The following is an 18,660-nucleotide window of genomic DNA, read 5'->3' as shown; positions in this document are numbered from 1 at the left end:
GTAGGCATCAAGCCTCTTCTTAAAGACCCCCAGGGTAGGAGCCAGCACCACTTCCCTTGGAAGCTGGTTCCAGATCCTAGCTGCCCTAACTGTGCAAAGTAGTTCTTACGGATGTCTAATCTAAACCTACTCTCCAACAACTTGTGGCCATTATTCCTTGTTATGCCAGGGGGCACTAAGGGAAACAAGGTCTCTCCCAAACCCTTCTGGTCCCCCCTAGGGAGTTTATAGACGGTCACCAGGTCTCCCCTCAGCCTTCTCTTGTGAAGGCTGAACAGGTTCAGGTCCCGCAATCTCTCATTGTAGGGTCTGCCCTGTTGTCCCTGGATCATGTTGGTGGCCCTCTCAGACCCTCTCAATGTTGTCCACATCCCTCCTGAAGTGGGGCGCACAGAACTGGACACAGTACTCCAAATTTGGCCTGACCAGTGTCACGTAGAGGGGGAGGATCACCTTCTTGGCCCTGCTTGAGACGCACCTGTGGGTGCATGACAAGTTCTGGTTAGCCCTGCCAACCTTGACCGCACATTGTTGGCCCATGTTCATCTTGGAGTCAATGACTCCAAGATCCCTTTCTGCCTCCGTGCTCTCAAGAAGGGAGTTTCCCATCTTATAAGTGTGCTGCTGGTTACTACTGCCCAAGTGTAGCACCCTGCGCTTGTCAGTACTGCAATACATCCTGTTTTTGTTAGCCCATCCCTGTAACCTATCCAGGTCTTGCTGCAGTCTTTTCCTCCCGACTAGCATGCTCACCTCACCCCAAATTTTGGTATCATCAGCAAATTTTAAACAGGTTGCTTTTCACCTGTTCACCCTGTTGTCCAAATCGCTGATAAAGAAATTGAACAGTGCAGGCCCAAGGACTGAACCCTGGGGGACTCCACTGCCCACTTTCCCCCGGGTTGAGTATGACCCGTCCACCACCACCCTCTGGGTACAACCCTTGAGCTAATCTGCAATCCATCTGACTGTAGGCATCAATGCCACAGTCGCCTAGTTTTTTAATGAGGATGGGGTGGGAGACTGTGTCAAAGGCCTTGCTGAAGTCCAGAAAGACTAGGTCCACGGCGACACCTGCATCCAATGCTTTTGTGACCTTTTCCCATCTCTCCTCTCCCTCTGTCTTTCTCCTCTTTCTCTGTCCTTTTCTTCTCTGCTTTTTCTCTCCTCCGGCTGGTTGTCTCCCCCCCTTTTTCTTTCTTTCCTCACTTTCTTTCTCTCCCTTTTCCTCTATTTCCCTCTCTCCCCTCTCTCTTTCTGTAACTTTTTTCTCCTTTCTCCCCCCTCCTCAGTCTTGTGTTTTCTTTTTTGTTAAGCATGTTGTGATGAGAGAGGGAAGAGGGAGAAGGAGAGAGAGAAAGAAAGACGAGAGAAAGGGGTGAAAGAGGAGAGGAGGGGAGAGAAAAGAAAGCAAGAGGAGACAGAAAAAGGGGGAGAGAAAAGGGAGAAGAAAATGGGCAAAAAAGGAGAGAAAAAGCGAAAAGGGTGAGAAAGGGGAGCAAAAAAGAGAAAGTGAGGAAAGGAAGTGAAAGAGGGAGAAAAAGGGAGAGGAAAAGGAGTGAGGGAGAGAAAAGGAGACACGAGAGAAGAAGGCGGAAAAAGGGAAAAGGGAGAGAAAGAAGGAAGAGCAAGGGAGGGAAAGAAGAAAAGGAGGGGGAGAGAAAAAGGAAGAATGGAGAGCGGGAGGGAGAGAGGAAAGGGTTAGAAGGAAAAAGAAAAAAGTGGAAAAACAAAGAAATTGGCAGGAAGTATTTACCTTTTTTGTTGTAAAGCTCTTGATTTTGATACGGGTGTACTTTCTCCTTACCTGTTACCCAATTTCAGTACTGCTGAAGGTGCCTTTCTGAGTCCCTGTGCTTCCTTAATTCTTACTTTTGATTTTAGCTATTCTGTATATCATGTCCCACTTAAAGTTAGGAGATGTAGCATTATTAAAACAGAGCTGCCTTGGCTGTCTAATTCCTAGTGAGGTTTTTTTTTTTTTTTTTTTTTTTTTACATTCTGCTATTTTAGTAGAGCTACATATTCAGTGATACTTAATTTACTTTATAGAGTCCAGCATATGAATTCCTTGAACCCATATACTTTAGTTTGTTCCATATAGTTGGTTGTATTTCCTGAAAGGCCAAAGGTGTTTTGGCCGCTCCTGGTACCTCAAGGTATGTAGGAAAAGCATTTAAAGCTATGTCTGTGGCTGAATCGCTGATTCTCCAAATCGGCATTGAATCTTCAGATCCAGATGTGGGTAAATTGGGACTGTTCCAAATCAACGAGTTGAATCAATGTCCCTAACTCGGGCTGAATCCAAATCAAAATAGAGCCAGTTTTGCACATCCCTAGTTAACATTGGAGTAGTTTTGCTACACTTATCTGCATAATTCAGCCACTGCATCAGTATCCTTTAATTTTTGCAACAGTTATGTCTGCCTATAATCCTTGGTGACATTTTTTTAAAATTGGGGGCAGGGTAAGTAAAGAAAAGTTAGAATAAGCTGGATTGTTAAAGAGCTCTTTTGGCTTTTTAACTAATACATTTGTATACAGTTGTTTCCATGTTTTTCCATTAATTTAAAACTCTAATTTCAAAACATTCTCCTGTATAAGTTTTCCTGGAAGGTGATAATATTTTTAGTCTTAATCTGTTCTCAAATCTGTTGCTCTTTCTCAAAACAGTAAGTACAAAGAGAGTGAGGCTGTCTTTATGGACAACACATCTTGTTACTGGTAAGTAACTTTTGCTGTTAAGAGTATGTACACAAAACTAAGATATTTATTTACATGGAAAAACCTACAAATTACATAGTTTTTCATACTGCACAATAAAATCACTACCAACACTGGGAAGTTAGGGTGCATCTGGAAGAGGTAATGCTCCTCGTAATGAGTTACTGACAGCACAACTGCTCAGTAGTGAGCAAATTTAAGATTATTTATTGAAAGAGTATAACATAAGGAAATCCTTTACACTCCTATTCTATCAAGCTGACAAGTCTGAAGAAAATGCAGACTTACATTACAACTTTAATATAGTCAAATTTAATGAAAGCACATTATAAACATACTTGTAGCCACAACTGCAGACAATTTCAATCATAAACAATAAAATGTGAGGTAGACTGACTAGTGAAGCTAAATTCACCAAGTTTTTTAAGAAAAATTGTACACTAAGAAAGCAACACTTTTACCCCCTTCCAAAAGTCATAAAAAGCAATTGCATAAGTTACAGCAAGACATATCTGAATATGATTTTCATTAAAATCTTAGTTTACATTCAGTATTAACCTGTGAACGGACATTCGCGTCTACAGGTAAAGTATAATGCTGGCCTATGTAATACATTCATAAGAGTGGCCTAGATGGTAAGTCTTAAAACCAAAACGGAATAGCAGTACTCTGGGCGTCAAATAACCGTCTCCTTCCCTTGTAGTCAGTGACAGCAAGCTGTATTTTTCAAACAGGCAGGCAGGCCTAGGATTCTTGTAACTATCTGGTGCTGTAGTGTTAACATATCAAGAATACAAAAATATGCTGCCAAAAAAACCTTTTCCTCTGCACTGGAGATAGTGTTATGGAAATCAGTTCTTGTTTGGTAACGGAAGGTAGATACACTGACTTTGCGATTTCGTTCTTGACTTTGAGGGCAATTTTGCACCACGACTTTTCACCACAGGACTAAATCACTTTAGTAGTCTTAGCACTGGAATTTTAAGAACTTAGTGCAAACATCAAGTATGCAAACATATAGGAAACAATTTAGAACATTTTATATCCTCAGGTTTGCAGAATACAGGTAATATTTCCGAAACTTACACCATACTATATCTCAAAGTTATTCAGTCAACAGCAAGCCTCCCTAGCAAAATCCAACCTACATTTAGCTGTATAACAAAAGCTTCAAGTAATATCTCTGGATCTTTAATTTTGCCAAATTCAAAGTATATTTTAAAATCATAAGGCAGATCTTTTATGAAGGATAATTAAAAACAAATCTAAAGAGGGTGGTTCATTTACTACATTTACAGCATCACAGTTAAGCTATATTAAAACCAACATATGCAAAGCCTTTCCCTTTTGGCTTCAGTCTAAATATATTACGTTTTTCATTATCTGTAAACATCTTTTCAAAAGATGAAAGAAGTTGCTTAACACTTTGTTCAAAATGCAGTTTTGGCAGGCCCTTCCTGGTTGAGTTGCAGGTCAACTATAAAGTCCGTCGTAACTTCATAAAAATGTAAAGCAGGGAATGAATATTACTGATTTACCATCTTACAAAATGTGCTACATATATCTTGATAAGAGGACAGAAAGCAAGTGTGTGGGGGAATATATTTAGAGAATGCAAAATATGTAATCATTTGAGTAATCACAAACGGAATACTCCAAAGTTGTACTAGTAAAATTGATGCCATTATGATGTAAACCCTGATGCCAACCACTAGCGCACCAATTTCATTCTAGAACAGCCCAATAGTAAATTGAAGGGAGTAATGTTTTCAAATGAAAGAAATGTACAAATATCACTACAACCAATATTTACAGAAGTTTAGTATTCATAATAAGAGAGCAGCTTATTTCAGGCACTGTATTCAACTCTGTCATTTGGATTATGAGCAGATTCTCTTGCAGATGGTCCCGGTTCATTTGGAAATGATTTTTTGGTTGGTTAGGCAAAGTCCCAAATTGTCATCCTCTAACCCACGTGTCAGCAACCTGCAGCCTGCATAGCCATTGGATCCAGCCTACAGATGGGTGGGGCTTAGGTGGCAGGGGGCTTCATTTACCCCTGCTAGGACCAGCTGCCCAAGAGCTTCACCCATGCTGCACTGTGGCCAGGTGGTGGGGGAAGCAGCAGCGATGACAGCTAGGTCCTACTGCTAGACTGCTTCAGCCCCAGAAAAACATTGTCAGCCATTACCCTACCCTGTTTTGGTTTGCTTTAAATACTGTGCCTAGTTTCTGTACCTTGTCACCCTGTTTGAGTGCTTTCTTGATGCTTTATTCACCACTGGGTGGGCAGGTGAGTTTGGACTTAGAAAATTGTTTTACCTAACCTCAGCATGTGCACCCTAAGGAAGGACACCCAGAATAACTGCATGGCAACCTGTGCCAACAGGAGCTGATGCATGAGGATATTTGCCTGTATTACATAAATGGTGGTTTCACCAATTTTAAAGCCTTTGACATAGGCAAGTAAGATAGATGTGTGATAGCTTTTATTAGACCAACTGATACTTGGAAAAAAGTTCTTAGCAAGTTTTCAGGCGCAGTCACCCTTCATCAAAACTGGCTAAGAACTTTTTTCCAACTACTCAGTTGGTCTAATAAAAGCTGTCACATCTACCCAAAGAACCTTGCTGACCTATGTCCTTAGACCAACATGGCTACAAGCAAAATCCCAGCAAAACCTTTGACAGTATTGACAATTTGAGTAATGTTGCTGGTGTTTCATGACTAACTGAAGGGACAATATGCATAAGAAATCTTTTTCTTCTCATTATAGTAGCCAGTTATTCTACCTACAGAGCAGACTGTTAAAGAGGTGAAATAATGTAGAGAACCTGCGTGTACAATACCTGCCATGCATTTACTGATTTGTTCGGGTTTAAGTAGTAAACTTTAACTCCTGTGGAAAATTTGCCAAAGAGTTTCAATACATATACAATTACAAATCTTAAACTAACACTGCACAGAGAGAACAAGACTATTCCTTTTAATACAAATATCTAAGTTACTTTGTAATTTCAAACCCCTGAGTATTACTGTACTAAAGTACAGATCTGAAGAGAAATGGAGGGCTCTCCTCAGCATGTTATCTTCAATGAATTCCACATGACTAGTGAGAGTCATGTAACATTCAGGCTAGTGGATACTGAAGGCAGTTTTTCCCCTAGCTTAGCATAGTACAAAAAAACCCCTCTTGATTAAGCAAAATATGTCCTACTCCTGTAATCACAGAACATAGCTAATATATGCTCTATTGTTAGTCACATATATCAATTGATGAGGAATCATCTCGACTCCAAGATCCTTTAATCATAACCAAAGTGATAAGTTTATGCCTAAAAATAAACCTAGTTTAATTTTTTTGGGAATCCTTTAGAGTAGTCTAGATAAATAATGGTTGCACTTTGCTCCACAGTGATTGTACTTTAAAAGAACAAAACAAACAAACAAAAAAACCCAAACTGTCAAGTTCTTTTTCCCTTTGTTACTTGGTCTCCTCTCCAACTTAAATGTGACGCCCAGTCAGAAAATAGAGTGGTTTGTCATCGCTGCTGTTGGCAGTTTGAAACTCATCTCTGAGACGGAACTGCCACTCATCTTCCAACTCTAAACGGACTATTGTTTGACGTAATGAGCTTCTGTCTTGGCATATGACACACAAGGTGGCACCTTTAAAAAAAAAAAAAAAAAAAAAGGGGTGGAGGGAGGGAATAACATTTTAGGCTACAAAGTTACACTTACATTTTCTTGCTCCATTTGCAAGGAGGCATTTATTTTGAAACCTTGCCATTAGAAACATTTCCTCTGAAAAAATACACTCCTGAGAGGTTACCAAGGAATCTAACACATCGTAACAGCATAACCAGCATGTTCAGCTTCAAAGCAGTCCGTGTCCTCAGAAAAAACAGGCAAGTATCTCTATTTGCAGTGTGATTTAAAAATGAATACCATATACAGTGGAGAAAAAGTTATGCAAAAGATCTGAAATTCAGAAGTTTACAATGACACAAGAAGAAGGAAGTGATATAAGACATGTTTCTCTCTTTTATGTAGACAATGCTGTATGAAATTAGGGTATATGTGCCAAGGAGGAAAAACAGAATATGCAAGTGCAGCTTGTTGCATTGGTATAATATAAAAATGACAGACCATACAGAATGAGTGTATTCAGTAACCCTAGCTATTCTGTTATCAACTGTGCATCATGCACATGAAGGGCAGAAACTACACACTAGTCCTCAAATGCTTTACTGATGTCAAGTAAGATCTACCACATTTTCTTTGGCTGGAAAATCAGGTTTATCAAGGGTGGATTAGAGATCAAACTATTGCATTTATCCCAACTCCCTTTCCTTCCATGTCTTACCGTTACTATTAACCATTCAGCCTCTGCCCCCATATTTGAAAGCATTTTCCTTATTGAAAACTGAAGTAAAATATTCAAATGAATGAAGATTTCCAAGAAAATAGGCAGGGCTGAGGGAGGTGGAGAACTATTATTTATTTGCAAAATGTAGTAGTACTTGGCGCCTTAATCTGGGCAAGGCATTGTCTAAAAACATAAAAGACAATCCACGCCCAGTTGAGCTTTCTACTTGAGCAACTTTGGTTACACCCACTCTGTAGCTATTCACTACTCCATTGGCAGGCTCATAGGTCTGAATGGATGAACTACCTGTTCTACCCAATATGGCACCTTCTGTGTACTGAAATCTACTTTCAAGTCATACCTTCCCAAAGTGGTCAGCTGCATGCTGCACTGGGTGAGTTTCACTTGCACTGTATCTGATCTGCCCACCTATTTTTATTGATAGTACTTTCATTACTGCAATTTATTAATTATTAACTACCCTTGATACTACCCTACACAACTCAAAATAGACAGAATGCATTTCTTTCTGGAATACGACTAATTATAACAACAGAGTTGCTAATTAATCCATTTCTTCTTCTGTATTTTAGTATTGTAAGCTTTTATTTTGTGCCTCAAGCAAGCGAGGTGCTCGACAGAGAAATCCGATTACCTTTCAAGAATCTGAACTTCTTAAGAAGATCTGCACCTACAAAAGAGTCACAGAGGTACAACAGCAGTCCACTGAAAAACACCCCCTCACAGTTGACATTGACAGAGTGCGGGCGGGAACTGACATAGCATATGGCCACCTGAAACCAGAAAGCAAAGCACAACTTTTTGGTTAGAAAAAAAATGCAAAATAGACCTTATATGGAGGTGGAACATGAAATAGCCATAAGTGCCCAGAGGTAACTGGCCCAGGTGAAGAGGGAAGAAAGACAGTTTTGTTTGAACTGTACCAAAAAAAGGACTAAAACATGCAACCATCTAAGATTAATAACTACAGTCAGAGAAAGTCCTAAATTCATCAGGCTTATCTGTTACTTTTTCATGGTCCTATACAGAAATACAGCTGTCTCTCTAACTCATTTTGTAGTTTTAAACCTATTTGTCAATTACTTTTGTGTGCTTAACTAAGCCCTGGGATTTTCCTTTAATTATCTGTCCCTCAAGCAAACAGAATGGTACACAGTGGACATGTCTACACATTCATAAATGCACTGTAATTATAGCATGTTACATTTAGTACTGTAATGCCAGGTACTAAATGCACCATAATTGGTGGCCCTACTGCGCATGACTGCAGGTGAAGGCATTTTCTGCAACCTTAATGTGCATTAAACAATCTCTTGTGCATTAGCACTGTTTTGCCTGCTGCAGTAGAATTACTCTTTTGCCTATTAAGTGTCTCATGTGGATGTGCTCACTGGTGTTTAATTCCATTTCCCATGACAGAATGATTTCATAAAGGGGAGTGGTGCCTGCAGGGGAGGGGAAATTAAAATCTCTGGTGTCAAAATCATGTGAACACCAGAAAAATACATTCACCCTCTTGAAGGGACCCACTGTAATCTTAATTCCCTGAGTCTCCATGGATTAAAATGTCTGCAGTTTGAATTTATAGCAATTGTATTATTTGGTTTGTTTTTGCTTATCTGACATTTGAAGTATATCCCTTGTAGAAGAGAAAAGTTCTGTCAATGGGTACATTACAAAAAAAAAATGAGTATGTATCACTGGTGTAGGCAACCAGAATGGCCTCAATCACTGCATAATCAGTACTGGCAGAGCACAGATCTTTGCTCCCACATATAAGGTCCCTGTAACTGGAGCACCTAAGAGTTTTACTGCTACTGCTTCCAGGCTAATAAAATTTGTCAAGCAGTAGAGACTTTGTTTGAGATCAGGGCCCCATGCTCAAAATCCAGGGACAATTCTAAGATGACATCATACAGAAATAGCAGTTGTAAAAATAAAAAAAAAATTAAGAATTTATATTTGCTGGATCCTACTCTCCAATTTTGTACCTCGACTCCGATGTTCAGGTAGCAGTCAATGGCCAGTACAGGGTTCTTGAAATTATGGATCGCCTTTGGGAAGAGTTTGTAAGTTGCATGCTGAAGGAATTTCTCCAGAAGGAACTGAGCCGGGGCAGCCAGAAGTGTATGTTCACTGTCTGGAGCACATATGTACTGCAGAGGCATTATTGGAGCCAGGCCTTCAGATACCTACAATGAAAATGATGGAGCATCTATCAGTGAACACTCCACAGCTTCTATCTTTCCTGCTTAGACTCTATTTAGCAAGTAGCAATTACACAAATACAGCAACAAGAAAGTAAACTGGAAACTCCAGGACAGGCAACTCAGCAATACCAAATGGAACTAGGATTTATTCCTTCTCTGATTATCTTGCTTTGAGGACATCCTCCATTCCTTTAAGTGACTGGTTTCATTTACTTGGAATTAAAACGCAAGCATTTGCCTTTTCTGGCTTAGCCTGTGTCTGCTTCCTTCCCCAAAAAGATTCCTAGAGTAAGGCCATTACCAGCAATTGGAAGCCAAATCCAGTTTCCTGACCACAGGTGAAATGTATTCTTCTGCTGAAACATCACTTAACAGCAACCAGCAAATTCTGTAACAGTCACAGTTTCCAAGTAAATGTTAAAAAGTGTTTCAACATCTGTGTGGAATGGCTTTGTTTGTTCATCGTTAATATCGAAGACTGAAGATCACTACAAACTACTACTGACAGGAGACGGACCAGTTACATGTCTTGTCACATCCATCTTAAGATTTAGTTTAGAAAGATTTACCCACGGCTAATTAGAATTTAAGATTAGGAGCCCTTAAGACAAGCCATTGCTCAGCCAAAAATACTAGTAAACAACTAGAAATTAAACACTTTCAAGATCCCAGCTGGCTCTTGGTGGTCCCATGTGATGAAACAGTTGTGTTTTAATGACTGTGATATCAAAGACACTCCTGGGATTAGTGCTGGAAACAGATATTTGCATTAATATTTATTATTTACTGTTTGTATGTACTGCAGTTGTGCTTAGGAGCTTACCCACAGACCATGGGTAAGCAAATCAGGTACTGAGCAAAGGGGGCCCAGTAACCCAAACAGCTTCCAACATTCAAGTAAAATATTCCATTTTGACCCTGAGGGAAGAAAAAGAAAGCACAGGTTTTACCTCCTGCCCATAGCTGCTTTTCTGCCCACACCACCAAACTCACCATAATTTTTGGCTTAATGACAAAGTCCTTTTGCCCTCCAACTTGAATGTGTTTCTTCATGACACTGAAGTTGTTAAAGCGGCAGATAAGCAGGCCACTGCTGTTTGTTCTCAGGTTGAAATCTACATCTTCACAGAAGTACCTAGGCATTAAACACAAGGTCACTCATCTGATTGTGGATCTGCCAAGAGTAATTTTCTGTCCATGATATATAGAGCCCTTTTTAATTGTTTAAAATAAACCGTATGTTGTAGAAATGGTCTATAATAATACTAGCCAACCTTGTTAGTTCAGGTGAAGCTGAAACTATATTCCTTGGCCTGTCAAATGAACCGCGCACTTGAATCTTGAACTATCTTACCAGCTGCTTTGTTGGAAAAATTTGTATAACTCCTACATAAATCCTCTACCCAAAACTTAACAAATGTGTCTGCCAACATACTGGCATGCTCCCACTGTTGAAAGACCTTTGCAGACTAATTTTAAATTGAGAAACAGGTGTCTATCTTTTTTTTTTTTTTTAGTATCGAGTTGGATAGCCCCCACCATTGTTCTGGCATGTAACACTTTCCTTAGGCTTTTGGGGTTTTTTTTAATTTTATGCTTTATTTTTGACCAGATAAAAATCTACAGGTGAACAATCTCCCTTTCACAATGGACCCATTATCTCTGAAATATTACCCAGGTGAACTGTTTTTGTAATTATGTGGCTTCTTTATGTTTGTAGCCATACACGTACTAATCATAAGGGGCTATACTGCCGGTAACAAAACCAGCTGCTACCAGTTTATCCTATTTGTGTGAGGTGAAGACCCAAAACCGCTGTGTTATGAAGGATACAGACAAGAGAACTGCAATAGCAGTATCTTTGGCACCCATATAATGAACTGAGCACACCAGAAGGTGGTCACTCATACATACGACAGCCATGCAGATGATGGAGGCAGAATCCAGTACAAGCCCCCTTGGAGTCAGTGGTGCACACAGCTTGGGCTGCTGGTCATGGGGAATAATTAAATTCTAGTCTCAGCAGGAATTTAGATTTTGCTTTGGGCCATGGCCTTGAAGGGGAGTTACAGGTAGACATGGAAGCTGTCAGGTGAGCAGAAAAAGGAAAAGAAATGGTAGGCATCACAGGAAAGTTAGTATTCTTTATTTTTTTTAAGCCCATATATAGATGGAAGGCAAAATAGCAAGGCAGAAGGAAAGAGAATGTGGGTGCTTCCTGGAAAAACCTGACATAAAATTCAGAAGTGATTTAGCTCCAAAAGAAATACAGTATCTTCCGCTCCCTGTGTGCTTGATGCCATGCTTCAGTTGTTTCCCATTCTCTTACCTTCAGTCAGGTGAGCTTGGCTTGGCTTGGCTTGCCTTGCCTAGAGATTCCTGCCACTGGCCGGTGCGTTCTGGAAGCAGTGCTTCCTGTGACTGACAAAAGGTGCTGTCTCTGGCAGGGTAGACTTTCTGCCTCTCTTCTCATTTCTTCCTCTTTCTGTCTTGCAGTTTAGGTCTCCTCTGTTGTTTAACTCCAGAGGGTTTTATCCCTCAGACTCACCACTTTCACCACCCTTACTAATCTCCCAGCCTATCTGCATACCCTGCTTCATCCTTCCCACAGTGTTCACTCCCACACGACTCCATTCTTCCAGTTTCTGCTCCAGGGAGCCCTCACACACACAAAAGCAGCACCAATAGGAAAAGGCAAATCCCTGCTTCTGGATTTTATGCATTGACTACTTTCTCCTGCCAGGCAGATAGCAGTCAGCCCCACTGAACCGCACCAGCGGTATACCGGGGAATAGGAACAAAGATCCCAAACCATCACCCCAGTGCTCCTTTTGTTCTAAGAGAAAAACACTCTACACTCCCCCTCACCCAGGGACAAATTAATTTACTAGAACTCAATCCAATTTCTGGCTGTATTTTTTTTGTTTAAAAAGAGGGCACCTGTCCTAGAATGGGACACTAACCCCTACTGGCCAGTTAGGATTCCCCAGGTCTGAGCACTACAGGAGTTGTAGTTTCACAGCCATTAAGAAGCTTGCATGCTAGCAATCAGCAATCTGTTCTCCCACCCTTCCCTTCAGGGTCCATAAGCTTTCTATCATATATAAATATGTATTGATAAAACACAGGAAATGGAGCCAAAAGGCTAAAATAAATACATCAAGCAGTTGTGATTGTCATGGCAGCCTGCAAGTGCAAAACCGGTGGGTTTTGTGATGACATAAGTGGAACTTGCAGTTGGTATTTTTAGAATTTAAAATCACAAAACAAATCTATTCACATCATATACAGGATTTCCACTCGTCCCTTCCATTAGTTGAGTAGGCCCCGTCCGTTCCTTAGAAAGAGAGATTCTTTTTAACTCTCAGTCTGAAAAACTCGTTTTTGTACAGCAGGGTTGTAACAACAGAAGCAGCTCAGCCAATCATCATACGAATGATTTTCATTTGTTTGGCTGCTGCAGTCATTCATTAATACACTGCACATTTCTTTGAAAGTCCTATTTTATGGCTGTGACCTCACACCATGGTAACACCACTTTCCATTATGCCTACAAAACACAGAACATGAGTTAGCTGATGGTGAGATTTTTACTGTCTGTGAAATCCGCTTTGCCTACCTGTTTAGATCATATTGCACATTCTGGGTCAGGTCTATGTTGAGCAGTATGAAGTCATGCACATTGCACCTGGAGAATGGAGCTTTTGATTTCCTGGAATTCAACTTGCTGTTCCATTTCTGAATACCCAGGATTGCGTAATGAACAATTTTTGGTGTGGCTTCAATGTGCTGTAGAACACTCTTCAAAGATACATTCTTATTGGTCGCCCCTGGCTCCATGGACTGGCTATGAAATTTAATCAGGTACACATATGATTCAGATCTCTGCTATCATTATAACTGATGTGTAAAGTGTCTATTATCACCATGCCAAAGATCCCAATCAGGAGCCTTTCATCCTTCATATTATGTAAAATACACACTTTACATTTTGAATTATTAAAAATAGCTAGAAGCAAATGCTAATTAATTCCACCTCTTCTTTCCTCTCAATCTGGCCATAAGCAACATGTAGATATTAGAACAGAGATGGGCATTAGAGAGACATCTGGAGAAGTAGAGAGAAGTAGCCTTTTGGATGAGTGTGGGGAAGGGCATTGTGAAGGCACTGAGATCTATAAATTTGGCAAGCCAGGATGCCCCATCGTCTCTGACATGGGCACAATCACAAGAGAATTTCTGGCTTTGTTGACTCTATCCTATTCCCACATGCCACTGGAGCTGCCATCTATTTGAAAGACACTACAGATTTCTTGAAGAAACCTGGCTTCATTGACAAGCTTCCAGCAAACATCATATTGGTTACCATGGATGTCTCACATCTCTGTACACCAACATTTCACCAGGAGGATGGATTACAAGCCATGAAGAGCACCATCCCCAAGCAGGATACTGCTTCTGATTCCATCAAACTCTTCTGCTTTGTCCTCACACACAACTGTTTCAGATCTGGGGACTCCCTACATCTACAAGCTAATGGCACCACCCTGGGCATATGTATGGGCCATGATGTGCCAGCATATTTATGACAGACCTTGAAGTCAGATTCCTTCACAGCTGCCCTCTCATCCCCTGGGTATGCCGAAAGGGCATGGATGGACATCTTCACTGTATGGACACACAGGAAGGAATCTCTAAGAAATTTCACTGGGACTTCAACAACTTCAACCTCTCCATCAAACTGACTCTGGAATACTCCACACCTCACACATTCATTTTCTAGACATCACAGTGAAAGTTTGCAGTCACCACTACTTCGTATCAGAAACTCACCAACCACCACAGCTACCTTTACACCACCACCTTTCACTGTAAGCACACTGCTATCTCCACTGTCTATAGTGGCCAAGTTCTACATTACAACTGTATCAGCTCTGATTCCACCAACCAGGATACACAACTTAGGGGTCTGGAGCAGGGTTTCTTAGAATTACAATACAATCCCAAAACTGCAGCCACTCAAATCAACAAACCCTGACTCAGACTGTGCACTTACTGGCTACAATACCAATCCTGAGACAAGGATAACAATCCTTCTGCTTGTCACCTACAGCCTCCAACTTGAACACCTTGGACACATAACTAATGACCTCCAATCTCTCTATCTCAAGGTAGCTGTGGAAGACAAACCTGTCCTGGCTTGCAAGCAGCCCCCCAACATCAAACCGCATCTCTTAATCCTATTGTAACCAATGCACCAAGCCATGCAATAGACCCAAATGCAAGATGTGACCCTTCATAAATACCTACTGCATCATTACTGGACCAAACAATGCAGATTTTAACATCCATGGTTCATTTACCAGCATCTAGACCAATGTCATAGGCTATCACCTGTTTACAGTGCCCCTCTGTTTTCTACATTGGACAGACAGGGCAATCCCTACATGAAAGAATGAATGAACACCGATCAAACATCAGATTCAGGAAGATACACAAGCCTGTGGCAGAAGAATTCAACTTCCGTGGATGTTCCATCACTGACCTCAGAGTAGCTGTTCTTAGACAACAAAACTTTAAAAATGAACATGAAACTGCAGAACAAGAAATCATCCACAGTCTGAGTAAAGTATGGTCTAAACCAAGACTACTGATTCTTATCCCATTAACTGCATTAGCTTTTGTGACCCCCTTTGTCCCTCCCTATGGGTTTGTCACTTGTTTGACTCTCAGCACTGCCCCCCCTCCCCTCTTGTCTTCCTGGTTTTTTGTATTTAAATCACTCTATCTGGTAGCCTGTTCTGTCCTTTTACAGCATGTGATGAAGTGAGCTGGGACTCAAAAAAGCTTATGCATTTCTGATTTAGTCAGTCTATAAGGTGTATCATTATTCTGCCTTCTAACTGAGAATAATGGCATCATGGTTCCCAAAATAAACTGCCTTCAGTGACAAATGAAATACACTTTAGAGATTCTGCTCTAACATGGTCAACGCCTGTTTTGAGTATTGCCAAATACTACAAAGGGGCAAATTTTCAAGGGGTTGACCCAGACCATAATGTTTAAGGTGTTTGACCTTAGGGCTATGTGTGGAGCCCACCTGAAAACTCCAGTCATTGTTTATGAAAAGTGAATTTACCTGGACTGTTCTTGGACACCATGCATATTCCATAAGACACATGAATCATCCATGACGACAATAAACGGCCAGACACATTGCCGTTTAACTCCTAGTTCTTCTAAGCGGTTTCTTTCCAGTTCTAGATTGTGGTAGGAAAGTTCCTTAATAAGGAATCTGGCAGCACCTGGGAAAGTGCATAATACAGAACAACCTCCATAAAGAGATCCATAATAGACTTTTTTTGCCCCATAAAAGATGCAAAATTTTTTAAAAGAGCTGCTTATTTTGCCCTGAACTACACTTTGTGAAAGTGCTTCTTACCTCTTACCTTACAATTAGTAAATGTTCAAGTGCATTTGAAAAACCTGGGCCTATTCCTGTGTGTATTATCTGACAGACAGTGTCATATTTTCCTTGGTGCCTGAAAAAGTATTTATTATCTGACTTTAACCAACTACAACCAGTCTTTCTGAAAATGCTAGTTAGCAAGATGCATCTGCTACTGTAATGGCATTTGAAACTCAGGTGGGAAATGATTCATCATTCAGTCTGCAATGATGAGGAAAATGATTGAAGCATGTCTATAAATCAGCTGCTCTCAAACTATGATCCCTTCAAAAACTATCCATTAACAGGAAATACAAAACAGGCGCACCTAGGAGGAAAAAAAAAATGATACTGTGGAAAAGTGACCGGACCACGCAGTCCATGGACTCGGGCAAAAGGAGAACCCAGCAGCACAGAAACAGAGACAGGGGGATAAGACAAACAGGCAACAGGGAGACATACAGAGAGAAATAGGAAAGGGAGTAGGAAGCTGGGGAGCAGGTGGACAGAAGAGAACGGAAAAGATGGAGAATAAGTCAGCATGATGCAGATTGTGATTAACCTGGTTCACAAAAAACAAAATAATTATCCCATGGAAGTTAGATAGAGCGGATACTTTCCTCACATCACCTTCTGAGCAACATTATATGAATACAATTGCTGAAGCTGTCACACTGTATATAATCACAGTGGGAGGGACAGGCATCAAGTTCTCCCTAAAGATATGGTTCGTACTATAAAACAGGTTTGAGTTTTCACCCTGTTTTCTAAATAATATATTGTTGTTTCCTCTTACCTACTCCAGCATTGTTGAACATGCCTGGCAGGACTAGCATGATATGATTGGGCCAGTATTTACGGTAAAGTGGCATTTCATACTCCTTGACCACTAGGAGGTGAAGGTGATTGATGCCTTCCATAGCGTGGTAAAGGTTCAAGAGGCCATGCTCATGGCGACCACTGGAAGGAGTGAAGATGGGACTCTTTACTGCATTCAGATTCTGCTGAAAGACCAACAGAAAAATATTTTATAAACTCTTGAAAAACAAAGATTGATGCTGATTGACTTCTTTCTAAGATCTCAAAGATGAGTATTTATTGTAGTAGCTAAACATAGAAACTAATTTACATCTATCCAAGGAGGCACCTACCCTGAGAGACTCAATCTATAGAAAATCAGAGATTACAGGAAAGGGTGGTTTGGTGGGTTTTTTTTAGTGAGTTAGATTCACCATGGGCATCAAGTATGAGGAGGTAAAAAGTACACACCCACCTTGTCAGATACAAGAGGGAGACGCATGCTTTCCAGATGCTTTCCCTGCTTGCTGAAGACAAAATGGTTCTCTTTGGACTTGGGGATTATAAAATGAAGTTGAACCTCTTCTCCTAACATTGAAGATGAAAATGTGAAAGCATGCAAGGTGGAGTCAGATATCTGTAAGCAAGAAAGCAATCAAACTGTAATCAGATAAAGAGGGTATAACACAAACATGAAACTCAAAGTACAGCAACTTTAATGGCATTGCAGACTGCTGGAAGCAGCTAGAAATGAACACTAAACATTTTCTCAAAAATCAAGTGAATCTTGATCAAAATCAAGAATCCAAATCAAGTGAATCTGATTCTATTACATTCATATTTTCCCTCCCAGAAGTGGAATTAGGCATGTAACCTGTCAGCTTTCTGTATGAATAACGTGATCTTCAGCCCAACTATGCTCTTGCTTAAATTCATGTTACTTAGATTTTCCAGTGCTCTGTATGTGTCAGTATTTCTAAGTGCTAGAAAACCACATGTCTTATCAATATGTGCTACCACCAAGTGTTCTGAAGACGAAGCTTTAGGTCCCATATTATGTAGACATACCATAAATTACCACCGACTTGCACAATATGACAAAACTCCAGCAATTCATAGTTTACTACACCTTAACAGTATTAATGTATATAAAATGAAACTAAGCTAAAAAAGTTCAACTGAGTCTTGCCTGCATTATTCATAAGTTCTAGTGTATTGCAACATTCATTTGCCTAAAAGTCGTTAAAAAAAAAAAAAAAAATCAAAGGACAGACCTCAAAGGACCTTATGTCCAGAGAACTTGGTGACCTTCTTCCACTTGTCTGTTTCTCCATTCAGCAGCTTTTGATCTCATTCTGGTAATGGGTTAGTTTACAACAGAATAGAGATCATTAGCACGAGCAAGTGCCCTTTTTATTCTGCATGTTAACTTCCACTTAAGTGTTTCACTTTATCAAAGGAAGAAGAAAGGCCCCAGTTCAGGAAAGCAGTCAGGGCCAGATTCCAATTAGTTATGTAGGCACCTAAATATGGGACTGAAACAGAATTCATCCACTTAAGTCACAACCAGGGATTCAAATGGGCCTTGCACTAGCAGCCACAAAACACACTTGATGCCTAAAATAATGAAGCATCTCTGTGCTTCAAACTGTAAAATCTAAAGTAGAAGCATAAAAACACCTAACTGCCATGTATAGAGGTGCCTACACTCCACCTAAATCCCTGAAGTGGCACCATCTGGGCATGCTCTGAGCTTGCCTAAAATGGCACCAACAGCATTTAATTCAGCTAAAAAATCCTGCCCCACCCCCACAAATTGCCCACCATCTGCCCAAACTCTAGTAATTAGTGGACTCTTCAGTGAACGCCCTCAGAAGCGAGCCTGAAAACCAGAAATAAGCCTTGAAAGCAAGCACGTATGCCTTCTTGTGGGTGGAGAGTTCCAAGTCCCAGCTACTAGGGTTATTTCTGGTTTTAGCCAACAGCTGTCTAATATAAAATGCAGAAAGAGTCTGGACCTCTTTGTCCTGTAGACAAAAAAGGTTTGAGCACTCACCCCTGCAGTGGAAGACCTGGGTTCCAGGCCCTCT

The 18,660-nt window shown here is 40.5% G+C and overlaps 1 protein-coding gene across 2 annotated transcripts in view; it reads right to left on the bottom strand.

Annotated features, from left to right (window-relative positions):
• Window positions 1-5,503: 5,503 nt before the first annotated feature.
• The window catches only part of GREB1L (growth regulation by estrogen in breast cancer 1 like), a 229,529-nt gene continuing 216,372 nt past the window's right edge, over window positions 5,504-18,660 (bottom strand). For both annotated transcript variants that reach the window (XM_019546864.1, XM_019546862.1), the window contains 8 exons: window positions 17,046-17,207; window positions 16,569-16,776; window positions 15,464-15,629; window positions 12,944-13,171; window positions 10,318-10,459; window positions 9,106-9,306; window positions 7,749-7,887; window positions 5,504-6,393 (listed from right to left, as the gene is read on the bottom strand). In XM_019546864.1, the coding sequence (XP_019402409.1) occupies window positions 6,230-6,393; window positions 7,749-7,887; window positions 9,106-9,306; window positions 10,318-10,459; window positions 12,944-13,171; window positions 15,464-15,629; window positions 16,569-16,776; window positions 17,046-17,207 (1,410 nt within the window). In that variant the 3' untranslated portion in view covers window positions 5,504-6,229. The remainder of the gene's footprint in view (window positions 6,394-7,748; window positions 7,888-9,105; window positions 9,307-10,317; window positions 10,460-12,943; window positions 13,172-15,463; window positions 15,630-16,568; window positions 16,777-17,045; window positions 17,208-18,660) is intronic.

The sequence above is a fragment of the Crocodylus porosus genome, unplaced genomic scaffold (assembly GCF_001723895.1).
Source record: "Crocodylus porosus isolate Cpor-Errol unplaced genomic scaffold, CroPor_comp1, whole genome shotgun sequence".
NCBI lineage: Eukaryota > Metazoa > Chordata > Crocodylia > Crocodylidae > Crocodylus > Crocodylus porosus.
This window is presented reverse-complemented; position numbering and strand designations above follow the sequence as displayed.